The sequence below is a fragment of the Tachysurus fulvidraco genome, chromosome 2 (genome assembly GCF_022655615.1).
Source record: "Tachysurus fulvidraco isolate hzauxx_2018 chromosome 2, HZAU_PFXX_2.0, whole genome shotgun sequence".
In the NCBI taxonomy this organism is placed as follows: domain Eukaryota; kingdom Metazoa; phylum Chordata; class Actinopteri; order Siluriformes; family Bagridae; genus Tachysurus; species Tachysurus fulvidraco.
The window spans coordinates 38678180-38688783 of NC_062519.1; the positions used below are offsets into that span (position 1 = coordinate 38678180).

General features: G+C 44.5%; 1 protein-coding gene across 1 annotated transcript in view; it reads right to left on the reverse strand.

The window, feature by feature from the left end:
- The window catches only part of trip4 (thyroid hormone receptor interactor 4), a 66291-nt gene extending 55791 nt beyond the window's left edge, over positions 1–10500 (reverse strand). The window contains exons 1-7 of the mRNA XM_027153176.2: positions 10313–10500; positions 6433–6599; positions 6233–6360; positions 5924–6145; positions 3222–3300; positions 2155–2272; positions 171–386 (exon numbers count right to left, since the gene is read on the reverse strand). Coding sequence (XP_027008977.1) covers positions 171–386; positions 2155–2272; positions 3222–3300; positions 5924–6145; positions 6233–6360; positions 6433–6599; positions 10313–10392 — 1010 coding nt within the window. The 5' untranslated portion in view covers positions 10393–10500. The remainder of the gene's footprint in view (positions 1–170; positions 387–2154; positions 2273–3221; positions 3301–5923; positions 6146–6232; positions 6361–6432; positions 6600–10312) is intronic.
- Between the last annotated feature and the right edge of the window lie 104 nt (positions 10501–10604).

Below are 10604 nucleotides of genomic sequence, written 5' to 3' on the forward strand. Positions count from 1 at the left end.
TAAATAAATAAACAAGCAAACAAACACTGATTGTGAGATTTTTTTGACACAACATATCTTAACCAGACCTAGATACAGCTCTAGGGATTACACACTTTGTATTTTATCCCCCACGGTGCTTTAACCGCCAACATCTCACACTAAGATCACAGAAAGCATAAGGTTCATACTTATTGTAATACTGATTCAGGTTTTCTCCTTCCTCGAGAACGCGTCTTCCAGCGAAGTCCAGCGTGATCTTACAGTCTTTGCGAGAGGCGTGGCGAAGCCCCTGAAGCTCCTCCTCCCGCTTGCGCAGTGTCTCGCGCTCCACCGGGGAGAGCCACTGGTTGGAGTCGGTGGCGAAGTAATCGGACTCGTCATCCAGCACCTGAGTTCGGCGAACGCTGAAGAAGCGTGCGATATAACTAACGTTAACAAAGTGGAAGAAACCTTTCAAACATTAGCAAATTAAAAACGTGAAGGTGCGTTTCCATTGACCATAGGGGATCTAATTATTAGGGCTGTGTATTGGCAAGAATCTGGCGATACGATACGTATCACGATACGGGGTTGTGATACGATATTTTGCGAAACATTGCGATATTGTAAGCAAGGCGATATATTGGGATATTTCTTATTTTAATTATAGGATAAAGTTTTAGGGAAGCTGTCAAGAACACCACCACGCAAACCTTAGCAAAAAAAAAAATCTTATTTAACCAGAAAACTGGGAATTGGGAAAACTGGGAACTGCATTTGCATTAATTAGTACGAATAAAGGGAGAAAAATAAAGTGCTTGCAGGATTTCTTAAATGTATTAAATGTTAGCTGTTATAAACAGAACATATATATTTTTAGACCCTGCCTTTAAAGCTTCACAGTTTCAGTTTTGTAGCATACAGTGTCCTAGCATTTTGATCTGAACAAAAGAATTATATCTGCTTAATATCAATGAAAAATAAAGTGCTTGCAGGATTCCTAAAGAAAACAAAACAAATATAAACAATAAAATATTTACAGATGTTGAACATTCTCAGAACCTTTAAACTTGGATTTTACAGGTTTCTTTGATTTGTATTTATATTTCTCTTTTTATTTAATGTCAAGGCTTTTCTGAAGAAAGATAAGCTGGTCAATAAGCTCAGATGTCTGGGCACTTCTATGTGCATCTTCATATATATAGCTATGAACTATTTTAACGTTAACATTAGTAGCGCGCCGTTATGCTAGTACTTTGTAACGAGTGGAGTGGTGCTACCCCTTTAAGAGCAATGTGCCGTTGCTTTATTACTGTTATACTAGTTGGATGTGCGCATGTGCAAAAGTGTGCACGCTTCAGTTATAACACCACGTGTGGAAGTCTGATGCTGCAACCGATATTCTCTTTTATTTTCATTCTCACATACTAATGAGTATTTTTGTTTTAGTAACTTGTTATTACGGACGTTTTTCCTGTGTACGGAGGAATAAACCGTTGTGAGTGAAACGTTTGTGAGTTAGTCCTTATTTTTGCGGGCCTAACCTTGAGGAGCTATCCTAAATCTCCATTAACGTGTTACTTCCTGTCACTGTTTAAGTTCAGAGATAAGAAGACTGCGATCTAGCGGATGGGATAAACGGAACAAAATGAAACTGCCATGAATCTGTATAATTTTTTTTTTATATATATAAATATCGATATTTTGTTTTTGAGAATCGATACAATATCGCCAAACAAAATATCACGATACTCACGTGTATCGATATTTTCTTACACCCCTACTAATTATGGGCCAATATATAAGATTAAATCATGCTTTAAACCACTGATCAAGTCGTATCTAAGTGTAAAGACTGCACTGTTATGACGCACAGTAGGATGTAATTCCTGTACAAAATGAATGAAATGAACACATGAATATCCATGACAGGGTCCACTTCTATGTCTCTCTGTTCTATGTTATGATTGATTGGTGTGTATTTATGACTTTATTTATGTGTGTGTGTGTTTGTGTGTGTGTTTATTGCGATCATCTTTTCTCACGTTCCTACTAAGGCATGTCCAAGCACATGAAAAGTGGAAAGCTCAAGACTACTGATAAACTCTTTCCCATCAAAACTTCAGCTGCTGTATAAAACTCTGTTGCTGGTAGATAAATGCGAGCACGCTGTAGGTTTAGAGAAGTCTCTACCTGTTCTTGTCAAACTCCAGCAGTTTATCTTTGTGCTGAATGGCTTTCTCTAAGCCTGTCTTCATCCTGGCCTCTTGGTGGGGCAGGTAGTCTTTATCTCCCTCAGATATGATGTGATCTGTCATGTTTTAAAGCACACACACACACACACACACACACACACACACGAGAGTGAGCGAGCACGCGAGAGAGAGAAAGACACAGAGAGAGAGAGAGAGAGAGAGAGAGAGAGAGAGAGAGAGAATGAGAGAGAAACACACAGAGAGAGAGAGAGAGAGAGACAGAGACAGACACAGAGAGAGAGAATATGAGAGAGAGAGAGAGAGAGAGAGAGAGAGAGAGAGAGAAACACACACACACACAGAGAGAGAGAGAGAGAGAGAGAGAGAGAGAGAGACAGACAGACACACAGAGACAGAGAGTGAGACAGAGAGAGAGAATGAGAGAGACAGAGAGAGAGACACAGAGAGAGAGACACACACAGAGAGAGACACAGAGAGAGACAGAGAAAGAGAGAGACACACACACACAGAGAAAGAGAGAGAGAGACAGAGAGAGAGAGAGAGAGAGAGAGAAACACAGAGAGAAAGACACAGAGAGAGACAGAGTAAGAGAGAGAGAGACAGACACACACACAGAAAGAGAGAGAGAGACACAGAGAGAGAGACACAGAGAGAGAGAGAGAGAGAGAGAGAGAGAGAGAGAGAAACACAGAGAGAAAGACACAGAGAGAGACAGAGTAAGAGAGAGAGAGACAGACACACACACAGAAAGAGAGAGAGAGACACAGAGAGAGAGACAGAGAGAGACAGAGAGAGAGAGAGAGAGAGAGAGAGAGAGAGAGGGAAACACAGAGAGAGACACAGAGAGAGACAGAGAAAGAGAGAGAGACACACTCACACACACACACAGAGAAAGAGAGACACACAGAGAGAGAGAGACACACAGAAAGAGAGAGAGAGAGAGAGAGAGAGAGAGAGAGAGAGAGACTTGCTTGGTAATGTGAAGAAGAGAAAATAAACTGCTGAATCGGAGATCAGATCGCTCCAAGATTTTTCTTTACTCACCTCCCATGAGTTTCTTGCGGAGCTTCTGACTTCTGTTCGAGTCCCGATGCAAAATCTCTTGCTCTTCATTAGTACACACCTGGTTTGAAAATTCAGGACATAATAAGAAACTGTATGTAAAAACAAACAAGACAATAAATGTTTAATAGTGTTTACTGCACGTCGGTATGACACACGTCGGTTTGTGCAGGACTGCAGTAGTAAATGATCAGACTGTATCTGACTGTAGTAACGACATTACTCATAATGACACTCTCTGGTGTTTATAACAGTTTATAATCACACCCTTCGGTGTCACCCAAATGAGCATGAGGTTCAACTTTTGAGTCTGGTTCCTCTCAATTTTTCTTCCTCTTCCATCTAAGGGAGTTTTTTCCTCACCACAGTCACCCCAGGCTTGTTTATTGGGCATAAATACAAACACACTTAAATATAAAGTCTAATATTAATCCTAAACTTTTCTATAATATTGACCTGTGTATGATAAACCTTGTGTACTATATTTCTTATGTTCAGTATCATCACTATTCAATAGACTAACTGTAGTGTGTTCGAGACCTTTTATACATCAGTGACACTTTAACAACCAAGATTTGCAGTTATGTTACTCTCATTACTGTTACCGTAAATGATACAAACAGTCACTTCCTGTCCACTAATCTGATCCCGAGGGCGCTTATATTTAATATAACCGCGCTGGGATGTTTCACAGGGTGCGTCGCTCCTCTCGTCCGTGTTTAACGGTTCCTACGGTACATGACTCTACTACGGTAGAGAATTATTATGATTATTATTATTTCACGGCTACCGATTGCTGACAGGATTGAAATGCAGCATTAAAAAGAAACGAAAGGATGAAAAGGGTTCGATTTCCACCGAACGTTCGCGACCCGAACGTTGATAAACATCGGAATGTTTTTGCCCATGTTGCTTAATTTTACTATAGCACTAATTGGGGTTTGGAGAGCAGCGTGTGAAAGGTTTGTACAGGGCTGCACTACTGATTTCATTAGGAACCCCCCCCAACTGCTCCCCGGGTGCCGAGGCATAAATGGCTGCCCACTGCTCCGGGTGTGTGTGTGTGTGTGTGTGTGTGTGTGTGTGTGTGTGTGCGCACTTTGGATGGGTTAAATGCAGAGAACAAATTCTGACTCTGGGTCACCGAACTTAGCCGTATGTCACTTTCACTTTAGCACATTTACATTTGATTCACTGCACTATTCAATTCAGTTTGAATATACTGTCAGGTCTACTCTGGATTCTATCTATCCATCTGTATATCCTACCAGTCAACCCTCCATCCATCCATCCATCCATCCATCCATACTTCTATCTTAAGTATACATTAAATTCCATTTATCCATCCTCAAATACCACCAGTTAACCATCCATCCGTCTCTCTTTTGTTTATTTTGGATTCCGTCCATCCATTCACACATCCATCCATCCATTCACATATCCATCCATCCATTCACATATCCATCCATCCATCCATCCATCCACATATCCATCCATCCATCCACATATCCATCCATCCATCCATTCACATATCCATCCACATATCCATCCATCCATCCACATATCCATCCATCCATCCATCCATTCACATATCCATCCATCCATTCACATATCCATCCACATATCCATCCATCCATCCACATATCCAACCATCCATCCACATATCCATCCATCCATCCATCCATCCATCCATCCATCCACATATCCATCCATCCATTCACATATCCATCCATCCATCCATTCACATATCCACCCATCCATCCATTCACATATCCATCCATCCATCCACATATCCATCCATCCATCCATCCACATATCCATCCACATATCCATCCACATATCCATCCACATATCCATCCATCCATCCATCCATTCACATATCCATCCATCCATCCATCCATCCATCCATCCATTCACATATCCATCCATCCATCCATCCATCCATCCATCCATCCATCTCTTTCAAGACACCTTTGGATTCCATCTATCCACCCATGTATCCCTCCAATCATCCCTCCCTCCATCTGTCACTCAAAAAAATGCTTTGGATTTCATCTATCCACCCATGTATCCCTCTAGTCATCCATATCAAGTTTACTTTGGAAATTAACTAACTAACTAACTAACTAACTAACTAACTAACTAACTAACTAACTAACTAACTAACTAACTAACTAACTAACTAACTAACCAACAGACGCTTTCTTTGCTTTAGATGTATGAATTTTGTTTCTTAGTCACATTTAAGTGGTTTTTGGTGTCTGTGGTGTATAGATGGAATCTAAAGTAGACGACAGACAGGCAGACAGTCTGTCTGTCTGCCTGTCTGTCGTCTACTTTACATTCCATCTATCCATTCCTCCCATCATCCAGCCATTTCTCTCCACTACAGACACCAAAAACCACTTAAAAGTGACTAAGAAACACAAACAGCTTTTCTTCTAGTTTAAAATTCATACATCTAAAGCAAAAAAGTTTTTAGAAACTTTGGATGTTACATTACAACAATTGCATGTTGTAATAAACATCATACAAATGACCTCCCACACATTCCAGTAAAGCTCTCGACTGAGACCACGGAGATCGTTTACGTCTAATATAATCCCTAAAATAGACACGAGTGCAGTTACGGTGAACACGATACTGAAACCCGACGCAAAGACGTGACATGCGTCGATACGTACCAGACTGCCGCAGAAGAAACACGGACCGGAGCCTTCCTGCTCGCACACGATCCGACCGCAGGTCAGGCAGTTGTTGATCAGTTTGTGTTTCTGAGCTAAACAGTCGCAGGAATGGCGTCCAGGCAGCAGGATGGTGAGTTTATCCTGACCCTCTTTGGCGTACAAATTCACAAATTTGTTCTTCTTCTTAGAGGAAGTAGAGCTGCTGCTGTTCTCATGTGCCTACAGAAAAAAAAAAACACACAATCCTAACCAATGGTTTGATATCTGCGTAAAGAGAGCAGCTGGGTTTACAGACACAATACACACCTTCATCAGGTCGATGGGAGTTCTTACGATCTCCGGCTCGGGCTCAGCCTGGCTGGTCAACACCACCTCCTGTTTGTTCCGCCCTTTGCGTTTTTTCTTCTGAGTGTCTTTACTTGGGTCGGGACCCTCTGAAGAAGCAGTTAGTTTACATAAATGGTTGATCAAAGAACAAAATTAAGGTGATCGGCCATCTCGCTCACCTGTTCTCGTGAGGATCGGTTCTGGCTCTCTGTCCTGCTGTTTCTGACAACGTCGCCATCTCACCAGCAGCTCGTCTAGAAAATCCTTCTTCTTCCCTTCGGTTCCCTGCAGAAGATCACCGACATACTCCACAATCTCATCCACATTACTGATGGACAGGATGTACCTAAAACACAACAAACTGTGAGCAAGGGGACGGATAAACATGTGACAGTGTGTGTGCGTGTGTGTGTGTGTGTGTGTGTGTGTGTGTGCGAGCGCTCTGGGTGTACACACAGAGAGATGTGAAGATAGACAGGTAAACACAGAAAGAGACGGATGCAGAGACGGTGAAACAGGTAAACACACACACAGACAGACAGGTAAACACACACACAGACAGACAGGTAAACACACACACAGACAGACAGGTAAACACACACACAGACAGATTGACAGACAAACAGACAGACAGGTAAACACAGAAAGAGAGGGGTGCAGAGACAGTGAGACAGGTAAACACAGACAGACAAACAGACAGACAGTGAGACAGGTAAACACAGACAGAAACAGACAGACAGTGAGACAGGTAAACACAGACAGACAAACAGACAGACAGTGAGACAGGTAAACACAGACAGACAAACAGACAGACAGTGAGACAGGTAAACACAGACAGACAAACAGACAGACAGTGAGACAGGTAAACACAGACAGACAAACAGACAGTGAGACAGGTAAACACAGACAGACAAACAGACAGACAGTGAGACAGGTAAACACAGACAGACAAACAGACAGACAGTGAGACAGGTAAACACAGACAGACAAACAGACAGACAGTGAGACAGGTAAACACAGACAGACAAACAGACAGTGAGACAGGTAAACACAGACAGACAAACAGACAGTGAGACAGGTAAACACAGAAAGAGAGTAATGCAGAGACAGTGAGACAGGTAAACACAGACAGACAGACAGACAGACAGATAAACACAGACAGACAGACAGACAGACAGGTAAACACAGATGGACAAACAGACAGACAGGTAAACACAGACAGACAGACAGACAGACAGGTAAACACAGAAAGAGAGGAGTGCAGAGACAGTGAGACAGGTAAACACATAGACAGACAGACAGACAGACAGGTAAACAAAGCGGTATATAAAGCAACAGAGACCACAAACACATACAGAGAGAGAGACAGACAGACAGATAGACAGACAGACAGACATTACTGGTCTTTAGAGAGAATACTGAGTAAAACTGAAACACTTAAAGCAGTAAGTCTACACATTAAACCCCTCAGAGTTACTCAAACTAACACAATCCAACCACTAACACACTCCTTATGTCATTGTTCTAGTTATAAAATCACCGTCATGTCTGCGTGTGTGTGTGTGTGCGCCAACATCACCGTGATGTCTGTGTGTGTGTGCGCCAACATCACCGTCATGTCTGTGTGTGTGCGCCAACATCACCGTGATGTCTGTGTGTGTGCGCGCCAACATCACCGTGATGTCTGTGTGTGTGTGCGCCAACATCACCGTGATGTCTGTGTGTGTGCGCCAACATCACCGTGATGTCTGTGTGTGTGTGCGCCAACATCACCGTGATGTCTGTGTGTGTGTGCGCCAACATCACCGTGATGTCTGTGTGTGTGCGCGCCAACATCACCGTGATGTCTGTGTGTGTGCGCCAACATCACCGTGATGTCTGTGTGTGTGCGCCAACATCACCGTCATGTCTGTGTGTGTGTGCGCCAACATCACCGTGATGTCTGTGTGTGTGTGTGCGCCAACATCACCGTGATGTCTGTGTGTGTGTGTGCGCCAACATCACCGTCATGTCTGTGTGTGTGTGCGCCAACATCACCGTGATGTCTGTGTGTGTGTGCGCCAACATCACCGTGATGTCTGTGTGTGTGTGCGCCAACATCACCGTCATGTCTGTGTGTGTGTGCGCCAACATCACCGTCATGTCTGTGTGTGTGTGCGCCAACATCACCGTCATGTCTGTGTGTGTGTGTGTGTGCGCCAACATCACCGTGATGTCTGTGTGTGTGTGCGCCAACATCACCGTGATGTCTGTGTGTGTGTGCGCCAACATCACCGTGATGTCTGTGTGTGTGTGCGCCAACATCACCGTGATGTCTGTGTGTGTGTGCGCCAACATCACCGTGATGTCTGTGTGTGTGTGCGCCAACATCACCGTGATGTCTGTGTGTGTGTGCGCCAACATCACCGTGATGTCTGTGTGTGTGTGCGCCAACATCACCGTGATGTCTGTGTGTGTGTGCGCCAACATCACCGTGATGTCTGTGTGTGTGTGCGCCAACATCACCGTGATGTCTGTGTGTGTGTGCGCCAACATCACCGTGATGTCTGTGTGTGTGTGCGCCAACATCACCGTGATGTCTGTGTGTGTGTGCGCCAACATCACCGTGATGTCTGTGTGTGTGTGCGCCAACATCACCGTGATGTCTGTGTGTGTGTGCGCCAACATCACCGTGATGTCTGTGTGTGTGTGCGCCAACATCACCGTGATGTCTGTGTGTGTGTGCGCCAACATCACCGTGATGTCTGTGTGTGTGTGCGCCAACATCACCGTGATGTCTGTGTGTGTGTGCGCCAACATCACCGTGATGTCTGTGTGTGTGTGCGCCAACATCACCGTCGTGTCTGTGTGTGTGTGCGCCAACATCACCGTGATGTCTGTGTGTGTGTGCGCCAACATCACCGTGATGTCTGTGTGTGTGTGCGCCAACATCACCGTCATGTCTGTGTGTGTGTGCGCCAACATCACCGTGATGTCTGTGTGTGTGTGCGCCAACATCACCGTGATGTCTGTGTGTGTGTGCGCCAACATCACCGTGATGTCTGTGTGTGTGTGCGCCAACATCACCGTGATGTCTGTGTGTGTGCGCCAACATCACCGTGATGTCTGTGTGTGTGTGCGCCAACATCACCGTCATGTCTGTGTGTGTGTGCGCCAACATCACCGTCATGTCTGTGTGTGTGTGCGCCAACATCACCGTCATGTCTGTGTGTGTGTGCGCCAACATCACCGTCATGTCTGTGTGTGTGTGCGCCAACATCACCGTCATGTCTGTGTGTGTGTGCGCCAACATCACCGTCATGTCTGTGTGTGTGCGCCAACATCACCGTCATGTCTGTGTGTGTGTGCGCCAACATCACCGTGATGTCTGTGTGTGTGTGCGCCAACATCACCGTGATGTCTGTGTGTGTGTGCGCCAACATCACCGTCATGTCTGTGTGTGTGTGCGCCAACATCACCGTGATGTCTGTGTGTGTGTGTGCGCCAACATCACCGTGATGTCTGTGTGTGTGTGCGCCAACATCACCGTGATGTCTGTGTGTGTGTGCGCCAACATCACCGTGATGTCTGTGTGTGTGTGCGCCAACATCACCGTGATGTCTGTGTGTGTGCGCCAACATCACCGTGATGTCTGTGTGTGTGTGCGCCAACATCACCGTCATGTCTGTGTGTGTGTGCGCCAACATCACCGTCATGTCTGTGTGTGTGTGCGCCAACATCACCGTCATGTCTGTGTGTGTGTGCGCCAACATCACCGTCGTGTCTGTGTGTGTGTGCGCCAACATCACCGTCATGTCTGTGTGTGTGCCAACATCACCGTCATGTCTGTGTGCGCCAACATCACTGGCTAACTAGCTATCAGACCAGAACACAGTGAAACCAGAGCTTTAGCTCATATTACAGGTTACATACAGACGCTATTCTTACGGCTTACATCGGACAGTGTTATGGACGGTGTAGCTGACGGTGTAGCTGACGGTGTAGCTAATAGCTATCTGGCTATAGGATGCTAACCGGCTTCCTAGTAAAAGTAGCTAAGCTAACAGAAGAGCTACTCACTGAACGATGTCATCACTCGCTTCCAGGCCAAACTGGCTGTTTAACTGCTCCACACACCAGCGATGCAAAGACTCCGACATTATGAGCAATTTGTAAAGAATTTTGTGTTACGAGACGAAACTAGTTTCACTTAGCAACTAGCGAATAGGGCGAGTTTGACGTGTGCCTCAAACTATATGATGCTTCAAAATAAAAGTTTCATCATGACGCTATAGAAGCTGATAAATTAAATTAAATTAAATTAAATTAAATTAAATTAAATTAAATTAAATTAAATTAAATTAAATTAAAT